The sequence below is a fragment of the Scyliorhinus torazame genome, chromosome 4 (genome assembly GCF_047496885.1).
Source record: "Scyliorhinus torazame isolate Kashiwa2021f chromosome 4, sScyTor2.1, whole genome shotgun sequence".
NCBI classification, from domain to species: Eukaryota; Metazoa; Chordata; class Chondrichthyes; order Carcharhiniformes; family Scyliorhinidae; genus Scyliorhinus; species Scyliorhinus torazame.
This window is the reverse complement of record NC_092710.1, coordinates 127,442,268-127,459,082: the sequence shown is the minus strand read 5'-3', so window position 1 is coordinate 127,459,082 and position 16,815 is coordinate 127,442,268. Positions and strand designations below refer to the sequence as shown.

The window sequence follows — 16,815 nt, the reverse complement described above, 5'->3', positions numbered from 1 at the left end:
CTTTCATAACTGTGGAACAAAACATACAATTTTGGTGCAGAAGATAAATTTGAACTTCAGCTGCTTTAGCAATGGAGGAAATTTTATCGTAATTAAAGGAGTTTCAAGCAAAGGACATTCCTGGGTGTGGGTGGGTGCCTGATCGGAGTGTGTGGGAAGGTGGGGTGTGGGGCGTGGAGGGTTGCTTAGGTCCAATGGTGGTGGGGGTTGTGAGGATTGCAGAATAGAATTATAAGCAAGGTAGCAGGTAAGCTTGGGGTTTGGGGGGATGCAGTTCGGCTCCTCCTGGCAGTACATACTGTAAAGCAGTCCTCACCTCCCTTTAACAGCTGGGCTTCCAAGGGCCGGAATGGCCATGCAGCCAAGGAAACCCTAAAAAAAACTGGTTCAGTATGACGTACACATTAGTGAAATTACTGCCAAAGAGACTGTGGGAAATTTGCTAAAGAAACAGATTTCATTGTCCCATCCAAGAAGATAAAAGCCTGAACAAAAGAAGAGTTGCAGTTTGGGAGTGCATAAACTGAAGGATGTGAATGAAGAAAGAGTAGACCCATTAGTAAAAATATAGATAGGGGCCGGGATTCTCCGCTATCCGGTGGGGCGGGCCGTACCGGCGCCGAGGAGTGGCGTGAACCACTTCGGCGTCGGGCCACCCGGAAAGTGTGGAATCATCCGCACCTTCGGGGGTTAGGCCTGCGCCGGCGGGGTTGGCGCCGCGCCAACCGGCGCTGAAGGGCCTCCACCGACTGGCGCGAGTTGACGCATGCGTGGGAGCGCCAGCGTGTGCAAGCGTCATCCCAGCGCATGTGCAGGGGGGTTTCTTTTCTGCGCTGATCATGGCGGACCGTTACAGCAGCCGGCGCGGAGGGAAAGAGTGACCCACGGCACAGGCCCGCCCGCAGATCAGAGGGCCCTGATCGCGGGCCAGACCACCATGGGGGCACCCCCCCCCCCCAGGGCAAGATCCCCCCGCACCCCCCCCCCCCCCAAGGACTCCGCAGGCCGCCCGCAGAGCCAGGTCCCGCTGGTACAGACCTAGTGTAATTTACGCCGGCGGGACTGGCTGAAAACGGGCGGCCACTCGGCCCATCGCGGGGAGGAGAATCGCCGGGGGGGGGCGCTGCCAACGGCCCCCGACCGGCGTGACGTGATTCCCGCCACTGCCGAAAAACCGGCGCCGGAGAATCCGGCAAGCGGCGACGGGGCGGGATTCATGCCACCCCCCGGCGATTCTCCGGCCCGGCGGGGGGCCCAAGAATCCCGCCCAGGATTGGGTGATGAATAGAGATCATTGACATTGGTAAGAATTGGGGAAAATTAAGATTTGAAAAATGAAATTGGGGTCAAATAAAAAGAGTTGATTAGGGCAGCTGTGGGAAAGGAATTTGATATCCAAATTAGCTTATCAATGAGAAAAGCAAGGGTTTACCTATGTGACGAGGGGAAAACAATGGAACACAGAAGAAGTAACTTCAAAGTGGACAGATAAGGAAAATGACACACATATGCTAAAAGCTAGATCCACATAGTGGGTAACATCAAAGGGAAAGAATTATATATTCATAGCACAATAACTGCGGAAGGGACACAGTAGCAGCTACCATCACAGCGATACAAGGTGCAGAAACATTCTCCCAAAAACAAGTTATTGCTAAATGGGCAGCCAGTTAAGATCCAAAACTAAAACCAAGAAGAATTTGCCTTTTCTGAAACTGAAGACAGTTTTCCCAAATGTGGCCAAATAACCTGTTCATGGTAATTATTTTCTGGATTTAACTCAGTGTTATATAATATTTGATGCTATTTTGGAATATAGAGGGGTCTCGGAAGTCTGAAAATGTAGGTAGTTGGTTTGGGAACCAAGAGGTAATTTCTGTAATACGTGTGTGTATAGCCATCAGTATAATTAAGTGTTGTATTGTATTATTGTTCTTCATGACATTAATTTTTTTAAATTAATAAATATTCTTTATGGATTGTTCACACAATGAGAGGACTATTCCTCCCTGGCTCATGTAACTTTTCTCACAGTATACCAAATTGAAAATATGCACCACTAAGAACTGGTGTTTCATGTAACCCTTCTGGCTTTTGGGACGCTCTCGCATTTAACATCAGCGAGATTTTAACAACATGAAATGGAAACAGTGAAGAGGACATTCTGGCTCCACTCACCACAATAGCATCTGAATCTACCATTAATTTCAGGTCTTTGTAAAAACAAATGGAGAAAGGTAGGTGAGAAAGAAAAAAATAAATCAAATGGAGTTGGTCAGAGGGCCTGGACATAATATTAATAACAGATGGATCAGACTGGAATTGTAATAGATTAAGGAATATGTATACAATATAGGAATAGGAAGCCATCACTGATTCCATAATAATAAGTCTCAAAATAAACCATTCCTTTGAACAACATAGGAGTAGTATAAATAATTTTATCTTTGTAAACTTTGAAAGCATGTTTGCTGAAAGGAAACACATGATCACATGTATGAACATATGAATTAGGAGGAATAGGCCTTTCGGCCCCTCGAACTTGCTCCACTTTTCAATAAGATCATGGCTGATCTGATTGTAACCTCACATTCCTGCCTATCCCGATAACCTTTCACCCCCTTTTTAATCAAGACTCTTATCAAGCTCAGCCTTGAAAATGTTCAAAGACTGCTTCCGCTGCCTTTTGAGGAAGCGAGTTCAGAGATTCAGGATCCTCTGAGAGAAAAGAATTCTCCTTATCGCTGTCGTAAATGAGTGACTCCTTATTTTTAAACAGTGACCTCTAGTTCTAGATTCTCCCACAAGAGGAAACCTCCTCGCCACATTCACCCTGTCAAGACTCCTCAGGATCTTGTATGTTTCAATCAAGTTGCCTCTTGTGCTTCTAAACTCCAGCACATGCAAGTATGCAAGAGCCTGTCCAACCTTACCTCAGGGCGACCTATCCATTCCTGTATTAGTCTAGTAAATCTTTCTTTAAATAAGTAAAACGATACTGTACAAATGTTTTCAATGTCATGTTTGTACAAGTGTTGATTCCTTTTGTTTGTTGTAGCTGTATCATGTGGAAATCCTGGCACTCCAGAAAATGGGAAGATAATTTACAGTGATGGTATGGTATTCTCCAGCTCTATTTCTTACTCCTGTTGGGAAGGTTACAAAACGTCGGGTCTAACTACACGGCACTGCACTGCTAATGGAACGTGGACTGGATCAGCTCCCGACTGCACAGGTCAGTGTCACAATGTAGAGACAGCAGTGAAATAGTCTAAGATCTTTTAAACCTGTTAAGGATGCACCTGTTGGCAAATACTGAGTTGTTCTAATCCCAGAAAGGAAATTTGAAACAACTGTATTTTTGTAATTTGGGATAATGTGAGAAAAGGTTTGAAATCCAGAGAATGTTCTGTGATGATTTTAAATAAAATAAATGTTTATTAAGCAATTAAGTAAACACCAATAAACTGAGAAGTACCCTTAACTATAACAAGAGCTACACATAGTACCACTAATTTTATACGGTTCCAAACAATCTTTACTTCACTGCCTTCAGAATACCTTCTCCCAAAACGTCCAAATCTTATAGATTTTTAAAATTTTAAAAATCCAGTAACAGTTACCATACCAGGCAGTTGAATTGCTTTCAGAGACTTTCATTAACACTGGCAAAGCTAATATCTTCAAATAAATGAAGGAGAAAAAGAATGAAGATTTTGAATTTTCGAGGTGTTGCCCAAATATAGGTTTCTTCAGTTCCTCTTAAGGATATCCATTACTACCTGCAGATTTTTTTCACTGAGACTATTACAAATCCCAGCTGTGTTTTACTGTGTGTAAAATTTAATTCCTTTGGATGAATTTAACATTATTCAGTTATGGTGTTAAATGTTCACCTCCCCATTGCAGTTAGAGTTGAGAAGACAAATTTATTTCCTATAGATCGAGGTTTTATGTGGACAACTATTTCTGATCTCTATCTTCCCATTCTAGAAATTCATGAATGATTGAGTCATTGTCTGCAATAAAAACAAAGAAAGCTGGAAATACTTATCAGTCTTGGCAGCATCTGTGAAGAGAGAAGCAGACTCTTATCAGAAGTCTAACGGAAGTGAGAAAGCTGAAGCATTAACTCTGCGGGTTGGGGGGGGGGGAGAGTAGTTCTATGCCCTTACCCATGCTGTGTCTGGAGGTGGGATGACATTTAATCAGGTGGGAGTGCAGCGTGAGAGCACCTTGCCATCATCCCGCCTTCTCAAAAATTAAGTGCGGGGCAGGAAGACCAGTGTGCAGACTTCCTGCCTGCCGCCGATTGAGGCTCTTAAGTGGGCAATTGATGACCATTTAAGGGCCTCATCCTGTTGCTGCTGGTGTTGTCCCAATGCCAGATGGGCCTGTTTCGACTCAGGATCTCAGCAAGAACGTCTGCACAGGCTTCTTGTAGCTTTCTGGGGGCACCCGGTGCCTGATTGAGGGACCTTGCTCCTGACCCCATTGCAGCCCCTCCCCACAGTCGTCGTGTCCCACCCACCCCTCCCAGGAAACCCCTCTCGCCATCAGTGACCTCTGGCCTGGATTGTTCCTCCAGTGACTATTGTTCCAGCAGCCACTGCCACCCTGGTGATGCTGGTGAGAAAAAGAACTGCTGGCCTCTGAATGGCTGGCAGCTCTTGGAGAGAAGGATTTACGCCCCTGAGGTCCTTACTCCCAGGAGAGTCCTACCATTGGCAACTTAATTTCAAAGAATTTACAGTGCAGAAGGAGGCCATTCGGCCTATCGGTTCTGCACCGGCTCTTGGAAAGAGCACCCCACTTAAGCCCATGCCTCCACCCTATCCTGGTAACCTAGTAACCCCACCAAACCTTTTTGGACACTAAGCGCAATTTATCATGGCCAATCCACCTAACCTGCACATCTTTGCACTTAAGTATCTGAGAAACACTTAATATTGGTGGGCCTTCCTGGAGGAGGAAATGCAAGTCTCTTGCAGGCTCTTCAGCCAACAAACGAGGCCCCCTGATGTCTCCATACATCTTCCCATCACTCTGTATTTCTCTCTACAGATGCTGCCTGACCTAGCTGCTGAGCATTTGCAAGGTATTTCTGTTCTTATTTCAGATTTCCAGCATCCACAGTATTTTACTTTCATATTGTGTTCGTCTTTGCCCAAGTAAGCGAACTCCAGTAATTGTATTTCAGCAGAATATCAGCAAGAATTTTCCACTTCTCCTATTAGTGTACTCAGTAGCTGCAGACTAATCCAGATCAATGTTCCAACAAGACATTACACAGGATGCATTTTAATTTGAAAGAGACACTTATGGTTACAGAGTTAATCATTATGCAAATACCTTCAATGATCATATTAAAACCTTGTTTAATTGAGGTTTTGCATCAATAATTACACTCACCTTTCGTTGCAACCTTTTCTCAGTGTCCTCCACTGTTCTTTCACAATAAATATATCTCACTTGACCCAGTGCCCACACTATTAGAGATAATTGCAATTGTTGGCAATTCTTCTCACCCTTGAACTCTTAACTCCTGTGTCAAGTCTCGTAACAGAAGGTAAATCCTTTCACTCCCCCCCCCCCCCCCCCCGCAAAAAAAAACTTGCATCTCTGGGCTTACCTCGGCTCTAAGGAGCCATTTATCAAGTCCGCTTCCGATGGCCACAGAACACATTCAACCCTTGGACCTAGACTTGAATCCTAGGTGGAATGGAAATTTCTGTTAATTAGGAGCCCTCTTCACAGGTAATGTCACAACAGCAATTTTACTCAGAAGTCACATAGATAGTTGGTGTGTGAAATAGAAAAGTTCACACTGGCACAACACGATTGTGTTGTGTTTGGTCCTTTGTACTTTCCGAAGGAATGCACCAAACCCTTTGACTTGTCCAAACCACAATCTTTTATTGAGTCTCATGTGGTAAGGTAGCAATCTGATAACAGAGCAAGTTATCATGGAGTCTGCTAACGACTCCTCTGGAACTTGCATCTAGCACTGACCATTCACATGTATGTCTTATTACGCTCTCAATCTTCTTCTGACGATGGCCGGATGTGTCTCCCTCTAGGTCCGAGTCGCAAGTCACATGACCTTAGTCTAGAGACCGCATGGTGTGCCTGTACCACCATCTGCTGGTTGGAGGTCGCACACCGTCCAACTATGATATAGCCTACAGGCATATCACCAAAGGCTGCTTATTTGAAGATGAAGTTTCGGCCTGTGGTTGAGACACAGCGGAGGATAAGTCCAATTTATGTTTTGCCATGATTTCCCCTCGCTAGGGGGTGTTTGATGTTGAGTTGGAAAATTAACTATTCCAACACTGCATACCATTTCCTCTCACTTCAAGCACTCATTGTCGGAACACAACACCAGTGTGGAGTGTTATTTTTTTTAATTTGAGCTCTAGTTTAAAACATACTTTGGATGACAATCCATGCTGAAAACAGAAAAAAAGCTTTAATAAGAAAACTAATGTTGATAAGAAAATGAATCCTGATTTAATTTTAAAAAAGGACATTAACATTTAATTTAGTTTTGATGATTGTATCCATTACATTAGTAATAGCAAAAAGCATAGTATTGTAACTGTTTGAATCACTTCAATCTGGTTTGCTTTGGGAAGAAGCAAATTGATTTGGAAACTCTCAACATGGTTTTGTAATAATCTTTTAATAGATTACCTAAGTATAGTTATAAACAGTGGGAAAAGTTAAAATTTGCAGTGTTAGCATAATAAAAGAGCTCAGCAGTAACAGGAATAGAAGATAATACTTATCCACAGGAGTGCCAATGACAAGCAAATGGGGAGAAAATGGGTTATACTGGTGGGTGTAATTGTCATGTTGTACTTTTTGTTCTGGCATATTTCACTATGAAGAATAGTCTAAAGATGCAATGAGATGAAGTTCATCAGCAGATAGACTGTATTCTTCACAGTGAATAAACCAACTGAGTGAAGTGAGTGGATATATCCTTTGCAAGCTCTCATTTGTGACTTCATTATTAACCTGCTCAATAGGGACAAAGTCTGTAACTAATATAGGCTTCAAATCAAAAACACACGACCCATGGAAGAGGTGAATCACAACACAGCACTAAGTAACATGAATACCCCTCAATCCTAAAACAGCATTATTAATGCAGAAAAACAAAGAAATAACATGTTAAATATAAGGGAATGAAGTTGGTGCAAAATAGGTAAGGGCAAAGGGAATGAAGAGGAGCAAGGGTGAGATTCATATCAGTCTCAAAGCCATACTTAACTTGCATTCTAACATGCTCATCTTTGTGTTCCATCACTTCAGCTAAGACGTGACCCATGAGAGGAACAATGATTATATGGCTGCTGCGTGCTCTGTGAATGATTATTTTACTAATTATTTGGAGATTTGAAGTGGTAATTTTAGTTCAGACTCGTATCTCTGAGTGCACTTCGGTGATTTTCAGAGATCATTTCGCATGATGCAGTTTTAGTCCTGTGCCTTCATTCTCAGAAACCAAGCAACATTTTAATTTAAAAGTAAATACCCCAGACAACAAGCTGAATAAATGACGGGACACAACAATTTCGGCCTATCAAATTAGTCCATTGGGTGTGAGATGGTAAATAGGAAGATCTGGTTGCCACTGCAGGCGTTTTTATGACCATTAAAAAATGATCACGTAATTCCAAAATCTTAGAAACAACTTAAAGAGTGTTAGGGCAGCTAACAACTTAGGAAAACATTTAAAAAAGTGATAAAATAATAATTTTCCAAAATTACAGCGCTGAGGTGCATGCTCATATTGAACAATGAAGAAAATACTTCTAGGCTGTAAATATGAAAATAAAATTATGTTTTTGACGTGTGCTAATTTTTACTTTTCTTACTGGACAATTGTAGTCATTGATTGTGGTGACCCGGGTGCTCTCGCTAATGGTGTCCATCTAGGAAATGACTTCTCCTTCAATAAGACAGTAAACTATCAGTGTAACCCAGGCTTTCAGATGGAACCGGCTATATCCTCCACACTGCGCTGCATGAAGAATGGCTCTTGGAACCAGACCAAACCAGTTTGTAAAGGTATGGACAGATGTTGTGTGGAAGCAAGGGGCTCTCATTATAGGACAGTGTATATGCAGTTAGATGTATGTAAGCCGCCTTAATTTGCACAATTGGTTAATCACTGTTAATTAGCTTTACCTGTGCTGATGATAAATTCATTTAAGCAGGCAGCCTGGGTATTAATTTTTGAGTTGTCAGAGCTGCCAAGGAGACGCTGCAGGGAAGCTCAGACTGTCTTTCTCACTAATCTCTATAATTGAGGACCCAAGGTGAGCATCTGATTCTCTCCGGTCTGTGGGAGATTCAGTGGTTAAATCAGGGAACCAGGAGTCAATAGCTTATCTGCTTGATCAGCTGTTTATGTACAAACTAATCTTTCTGGCATGAGGACTTTGACGTGAACACAAACACCTGCTGGCTTCCATTACCCTTTCACTTTCTTTCCAGTTAATTAGAAGCTAATGATGGGATTGCAGATAAAATTGTGTCACTTTTCAGACATGTAAGTTATGAGGACTGGTTAAGGAATTTGCATTTCTTTTTTTGCTTTTTTGGCAAAGAAGCTTCAAAACTTGTGCATTGACATTTTTAAGGTTAGGGACAATTGGTGCATGTTAGTCACCATGTCAAAAGGGTTAAATATAGGGAATAAATTCAATGGTAGTAAATTAAAATGTAGCAACTTTCGAGGAAGAACAGATCCACATTGGAAACAAAGATGGTTGTGGTAGTTGGAGGTCAATCATCTCAGCTCAGGACATCACTGCAGGAGTTCCTCAGGGTAGGGTCCCAGGCCCAACCATTTTCAGCTGCTTCATAATGATCTCACTTCCATCATAAGGTCAGAATTGGGTTGTTTGCAGATGACTGCACAATGTTCAGAACCATTCGTGACTCCTTAGATACTAAAGCAGTCCGTGTCCAAATGCAGCAAGACTTGGACAATATCCAAGCTTGGGCTGACAAGTGGCAAGTTGCATTCACACCACACAAGTACCAGACAATGACCATCTCCTACTGGAGAGGATCGAACAACCGTTCCTTGACAGTCAATGGCATACCAGCGCAGGATCCCACACAATCAACAACCTGGGGATTAGCTTTGACCAGAAATTGAACTGGACTTGCCATATTAATATTGTGGTGACCAGAGCAGGTCATAGGCTAGGAATCTAAGTAACTCACCTCCTGACCCCCCCCCCCCCCAAAAAAAAAAAAACTTGTCCACTATCTACAAGGCACAAGTCAGGAGTGTAATGAAATACTCTCCACTTGCCTGGATGAGTGCAGCTCCAACAACACTCAAGAAGCTCAACACCATCCAGGACAAAGCAGCCCGCTTGAGTGCTACCCCTTCCACAAATATTCAATCCCTCTACCACTGAAAAACAGTGGTAGCCGTGTATACCATCTACAGATGCACTGCAGGAACTCACCAACGTTCCTTAGGCAGCACCTTCCAAACCCATGACCACTACCATCTAGAAGGACAAGAGCAGCAGAACCCCTTGGAGGTTCACCTCCAAGTCACTCACCACCCCTGCTTGGAAATATATCGCTGCTCCTTGTCACGGAGTCAAAATCCTGGAACTCTGCCCCTAACAGCACTGTGCGTGTACCTACACCTCAAGGACTGCAGCAGTTCAAGAAGGCAACTCACCTGCACCTTCTGAAGGCCAACTAGAGGTGGGCAATAAATGGTGGCTAAACCAGCGACACCTACATTCCGTAAATAAAACAACATAGAACATACAGTGGAGAAGGAGGCCATTTGGCCCATCGAGGTGCACCGACCCACTTAAGCCCTCACTTCTACCCCATCCCTGTAACCCAATAACCCCTCCTAACCCTTTTAGACACTAAGGGCAATTTAGCATGCCCAATCCACCTAACCTGCACATCTTTGGACTGTGGGAGGAAACCCACGCAGACACGGGGAGAACGTGCAGACTCTGCACAGACAGTGACCCAGAGGGGAATCGAACCTGGGACCCTGGCGCTGTGAAGCCACTTGTGCTACCGTGCTGCCCCCAATGAATTTAAAACATGTTCATTCTAAAGGTAGTTGACTATGTTACCAGGGAATGTCATTGCAGCATTCAGTACAAATGGGTTTAAGAAACAATTAGATCTGAAACTGAAGAGGAAAGGAATTGAAGGAAACAGTAAGATGTTGATTCAGTATGAGATCCGTAGTCTTACCCAGAAATAGTACTTCCATATTTCTAGTAGTTTTTAAGGATTACTACTGAAGTACAAGCCGTGCATTTAATGATCGTATCACAGCAATATGATTGTCTAAGCATTGCTTATTTATCATAGGATTATTATAGAATTAGTGCCTAGGATTTTATTGACACTATAAGTGTCTATCAGTTTTTGTGGAGTAAATGAAGAGCGTATGAAGCAGATGCTGTTTGTTTAACAGTTAGAATTCAACAATAGATTTTGCTATTTGCACATTGCAATATGTGTTCTCCTAACAACTAGGTTTGTGTTACCGTCTTGGTGTTAAGTCACTGAAAACATGTACCAAATTAGTCCCCTTTCCTTTCTCACAGTTTAAAACTTAAATTATACCATTTTACATGGGGCTACAGCCTTTTCCTATTCACCCGCAGAAATTTTCCTTCTGTCTAAGCTTCGATACTAAATTTTGACAGTCTATGCTAATCCTGGAGCTTCTCAAGAACTGACCCAAACCTTCTTTGCTCTCAGCATCCATGCATGCACACTTGCAGCGTAAGATCCCTCACTAACTCAAGCGCAATGAGATTAATTGTAGACATTCCAGCTGGGATTGGCCAATCTGCTGGAGATTGCCACTCTGAGGAAGTTACAGGCCAAGATAATTGCTGGTCTTTTGTGTTTATTAAGTGCTTGAATTTTGCTTGTTTGTTTGTTCCCCTTTCTTCTGAAGCTATCACTTGCACACAGCCACCCCCAGTTCTTCATGGAAGAGTGCAGGGATCAGATTTCAGATGGGGCTCTAGCATTAGCTATACTTGCTCAGAAGGGTATCAGCTTTCCTTGTCTGCTGTTCTAACCTGTGAAGGAAATGGCATTTGGAGAGGAGAAGTCCCACAGTGCTTACGTAAGTTTGCATTATCTTTCTTGAATAATTTTAAATCCGTAATGCAATGTTCCCAATTTTATCTCCACGAATGGAGCTGATTAACTGAGTCTTTGTTCTACTTATCGTGTTCTCATTCTTCAGTCTCGTTTGCTTATTGTAATTACATTTGAGTTCTATAATTAATAAAATGATCCCCTGACTGCCCTATTAATTCTCTTCCTTGCTTTTCTTTCCTACCCATTTTATTCAGAAAGTTAACCTGAAATCCAATCTGTACTTTCTAGTTTGTCGTTGAAATAAATTTTGTTCTCCCTATAAATAACAAAAAGGTTCTGTGATGAATAATGCTTTTAGTCTGAATTATTATTCTTCATCTGATGGTAGGCGTCCATAGCAAGGCTGCTTGAGTAGCTAGTTTTGATTTTTCTCCAGCCTTCTCTCTGGAGAGGCCGTCACTTTCAGTCCGTCGTTGTCTCTTCATGATACTGCCAAGGTTAGGAATTGCAGGGAATCGTGTGTACAAATTCACACCTCCTGAGTCTACGGTGTGCCCGTGCCCTAGTTATGTTGCACTGCGACCTCAATGTCTTAAATAGTTGTTATCAACGTTTGTATTCAGAAATAAAATATAATGGCAACAGCTACATCTGAGTAGTTCATCTTGCTATGTTATTAAGAATGACATGTTTGTACATCATTTTAGGTTGAAATTCATGTGATAATCGTGACTGCATAAGGCATTAACAGAAGATCATTATAGTGCACGACATATGGCTTGCATCATTATTTCTGGGTGCACCTATCATTAACACTATTTGCCTTTTGAATTATAAATGAACAAACCCTGCCAAACTTTTGGTCCACGCAGATTGTAAAGCATATTGCAAATCGTGTCCAGTGATTTATTATCCTTTTATGAAAAGATCTACAGTACCATCTTGCATTATTTGTATTGATTTATGGACATGTTTATCAGAAGGCTGCTTTGTATGTTACAATAGTTTTCAAAGAGCCCTGGTATGCTGTGTGAAGACACTGAGATAAACGGACAGCGAGCGTGACTTTCCGGCCCTCCCCACTGGCACACCCTCCCTGAGGCGAGTTCCTCGGCGGCAGGATGGGCGAGTCAAGCAAAACATTGTAGACCTCGGCGGGACCGGAAGATTCCCCTGGTGGTCGATGGCAAGCTGCTTCGGCCACCAGAGGTGGCTGGAAAATCTCACCCACACACTCGTATGACCTGACATTATGGAGCTGAAATTATTTTATTTTTCCGTGAGTTTATTAGAACAGGAATACCCTTTTTAGGCAATTAGATAGAGCTGTGTCTTTGGCAAAATGTAATTTCCAACCTCCATAAAATAGAAATGACCAGCATGTTAATAATGGCAATGATGTAGGTCATGGTCTTTTCTCTCTCCTGCTTCACTTTCCTGTCTTAATCACACGCTGGCTGCAGTTTCAATGGAACCAATTGACTCTGTTGAAGTGGCCATTTTCTTTTGTAAAATTAGTTAGTGGGCGTCGGTGGTGCGATTTGGCTAGGTCAGAGATTCTTTGACTCATTGTAACAGGCTGGAACTGACGTTGAATTCATGGCGGGTATCTCAGGCAGCAGATTTTTAATCAGTGTCTTATCAACGTGTGATATGCATGCCAAATGTAGGAATGTCATACAATCCCGACAGTGCAGAAGGAGGCCATTCAGCCAACGGTGTGCACCAACCCTCTGAAAGGGTACCCCACCTAGGCCCACCCTCTACCCTATCCCTGCAACCCCACCTAACTTTTGTATACTAAGGGTGAATTTAGCATGGGCAATCCAGCTAACCTGTACATCTTTGGACTGTGGGAGGAAACCGGAGCACTCAGTGGAAACCTACGCAGACACAGACAGTCACCCGAGGTCAGAATTGAACCCTGGTCCCTGGCACTGTGGGGCATCAGTACTCTGCTGCCCGTATTAAGACAAATTTTATTACTAACGCAGTGTTAAAATATTTTTAACATCACACAAGAAAACAGCTTACAATTACCCCTTAATGCTAATTAATACAGTGACACCAGAACCCTTAACTGTTATCTTTATTTCCACTCAAACAAAACTATCACAAATCCCAATCCACTTTTAAATGCAGTTAGCAGACTCAGGAATACTTGCTGTACAGAGATGTCTTTTGAAACTGTTTGAAAAAATTGATCCGAGCCCTGTCGAACAATGCAGAATCTCTGGCTGTATTTCTTCAGAAACCTCTCAACTAGTCTTCCACCCACAAACTAAAGCTGAACCTAAACCGCTGACTGCGTCAACCCTTTTATTCTCCCATTAACTTCTTCTATTAACTGCATCATCTTGCTAAACTGAACACAATGGGCGCGATTCTCCGTAAAAGTTTTGAAGTGCGGTAGCGAGTGGGAATTGCCACGAGCTTCTCGGCCCAGCGAGGCTGCCAATGCTATTCAACGTTAATTGGTCCACTTAACAAGACCTCACGGGCTTCTCAACCCAAATGCAAGCTCGCCAGCCAGTTCTCCAGGATGCTGCCCACCATCCCCCCGCTAACAAGATCAGGCAGCACTTATGCTGCATTTGCTCAGCCACTCCCAGCCAGCTTGCAATAATGGCGCAGAGGAGACCAGCACCAAGATTTGATGATGCTGACCTGGGGAGGCTCTTGGACACGTTGGAAGCCAGGAGGGATGTCCTGTTCATCCTGGTGTGAGCCATGGGGCAGCCAGTGCGGCCTGGGATGAGATGGCAGCAGCAGTCAGCTCGGGGAGTATGACCGGGAGAACTGGCCTCCACTGCCAGAAGAAGGCCAACAACGTACACCGAGCAGCACAGGTGAGTAGACACCAATGCCCCCCCCCCCAACGCCACATGCAAACCCCCAACCCACCCTCCACCCCCTCCCCCTCCAACGCTCCCTTCACAGCACTAAACCCCCCCAACTGTGAACCACGCATGTGGTTCACAATGCCCTCTCTGTGTCTCCTCAGGAAAAGGTCTCCCACAATGGGCCTGAGAGAGCCCAGACTGGTGGTGGGGTGCCGGACTTGAGTATCCTTACCTCCTCCAAGGAGCATGGCCTGGAGGTGACCGGGGTGGCCGAGAACAGGGGGGGTCACCAACGCGGAGGCTGGCAAATGTCGCAGAGATGAGGGACCACCAGGTTCCACCTGGAGGACCTGTCAAACCTGAGTCATTGCCTTACTGACTGACCCATCCCTCTAAGTGATCACATGTCCATTCTCCTGCAGGTCCGCCGGCTGCCACTGCCCATCCCGGGTGGCCCCCTCTCCAGGCTCCCAGGATAACACCTTGGAGGAACGATCTGAGGATGCAACAGCTATAGTCACGGCACAGCTCTCATCCCCACCCCCCACCAGTGCAGATACACACAGCTCAGTGGGGAATGTTAGTGGTCAGACTACTGGCGCACAATCTGGTGAGCATCACACTGCTGCTGATGTTGGGTTAGGGTTAGGATTAGGGTTAGGTGGAGGAGGAGACAAGAATCCCCAGGAGAGACAGCAGTCAGAGGCTCCTGTATCCCAGGACCCAGCTGGATCCCAGGCTGATGCTGAGCCGGTGGAACTGGGTTACCCGGAGCTGATGGAGATGATAGGGAGCGGCCGGGACATTCAGGGAGAGATGTCAGCTTCACTCCAGCAGATCCCAAGCCAATTGGAGGAGTCCCAGAGGCTAAGAGCGCAGGGGATGGCGCCGGCATTGAGGCCAACATTGCTAGTGTAGCGACCACAGTGGAGTGCCTGGTGCATGACATCGGCACCACGAGTGAAGGTGTCCAAGGCGTCGCTCAGTCGGTGTCGGCCATGTTTCACGGTCTCAACAGAATGTCTGCCTCGCTGGGGGACGTCACACAGTACCAGGCTGACCTCTATGTGGTTCTGCAGGACATGCCTCACTCTCAGATGGGCATGGCTGAGGCACTGCGGAGCATGTCCCAGTCACTGAGGAACATAGCCAAGGGCGTCAACATCATGGTGTAGACATTGTAGAACTGGCAGGGTTGGCAGAGCCAGATGATGCAGGGGCAGCCGGGGCTCGAACCAGATGCCCCTTCGTCCCAAGGGTCCTATGGGTACCGATCGGGGGGGCGCTAAGTGCCAACACCGGACCCGTCCCATGGGGCGGCGACGATGGCCACCAGTTCCTCTGAGTTCCACCCCTCTGTTGAGGCTACGTCTCGGGGTTAGAACACAGGCATGTGCCGTCATCAAGTGAGCCGGGGCTGGGGCCCCCAGACAACCACCGCCAAGAGCAGCAAAGGCCACGGGACGGGGTAAGCAGCTGGCTGCCTCCACCTCAGATGTGCATCCTGGGAAACACCAAGACGGAGAAGACGAGTTAGGAGGGCCAGGCACGTCAAGGATCACTGAGGGCACCAGTGGAGGTGGGGACGGGATAAGTTTGGGGTGAGGACGGTTGTGGAGGATGTGGTTGGCGGGGTGACACCATCAGGAGAATGGGAACCTGTATTGAATAATGAATACCCTTGTGCACAACCAGTAGGATTCTTCTGCAATGCATCACCACATGCAGGTCATGAGTGTGAGCGAGCACTCAGCAGACAGGCAGGGGCCAGACTATGGCATAGATTGAGGAGCACCAGCGCTCAGCTCTCTGTGTGTTATCATCAGCCCTCTGCCCTCGACAGTGACGCATTGACAGTGCTGATACACCAATGAGGTGACACATACCCTGGGAGGGGGGGAAACGGGGGTCCGGGGAGGGGGGGACGGTAAGGTTGCGATGATGGACCAGGTCACATCCTAGGTGAATCGGTTGAGTATGAAGGCCTGTCTGGCCCTCCGGGCTTGCCGGACCTTCACCGTTGCCGCCTGTCCTGCAGCCTCCGGCTGCGCCTCAGGTTGCTCCCCGCCCTCGTCCTCCAGCCCCTGCTAGTCAGGCGCCTCCTCATCATCCTCCTCCTCCTCCAAGGTGGCCACATGTTCCTCATCACCAATCTCCAGCTCGTCATCCCATTGCTGTGCCAGATTGTGGAGGACACAGCAGACCACCACAAAGCAGGTGACCGTCTGGGTGGTGTACTGCTGGGCATCACCAGAATGGTCGAGGCATCTGAACCACATCTTGAAGAGTCCGCTGCACCGCTCAATGACAGCCCTGGTGGCTGCACTGGCTTCATTATATCGGGTCTCCGATTTAGTCTCCGGCCTCTGTACTGGTACCCCTTATCCCCAAGAGCCAACCGCCCATCCTGGGGCGCTCCTCAAAGAGGGCAGGGATGAGCGACTGCTCCAGGATGGAGCTGTCGTGCACACTCCCGGGGGACCGGGCACACACGTGCATTATCTTCATCTGGTAGTCGCACACGAGCTGTACGTTGAGGGAGTGAAACCCCTTTCTGTTCATGTAGGGCACCTCCAGATGACCTGGTTACCACAGGGCAACTTGCGTGGCATCTATGACTCCCTGGACCTGGGCATCCCGGCGATGACGGAGAAACCTGCTGCCCGGGCATCCTGCTGGGCTTGGTCCATGTCAAAAACTATATAGTCTTCTGCCCGGGCAGAGAGGGCATTCGTGACCTGCCGGATGCACCTGTGGACTGTGGCCTGTAAGATGCCACACAAGTCCCCACTTGAGCCCTGAAATGATCCCGAGTTGAAAATGCTCAGGGCTGCAGTGA

General features: G+C 45.8%; 1 protein-coding gene across 1 annotated transcript in view; it reads left to right on the top strand.

Moving 5' to 3' along the window:
- Positions 1-16,815, top strand: part of LOC140410474 (CUB and sushi domain-containing protein 1-like) — a 3,392,839-nt gene that overhangs the window by 3,302,271 nt on the left and 73,753 nt on the right. The window contains exons 58-60 of the mRNA XM_072498599.1: positions 3,059-3,235; positions 7,900-8,079; positions 10,982-11,155. Of these exons, the coding sequence (XP_072354700.1) occupies positions 3,059-3,235; positions 7,900-8,079; positions 10,982-11,155 (531 nt within the window). The remainder of the gene's footprint in view (positions 1-3,058; positions 3,236-7,899; positions 8,080-10,981; positions 11,156-16,815) is intronic.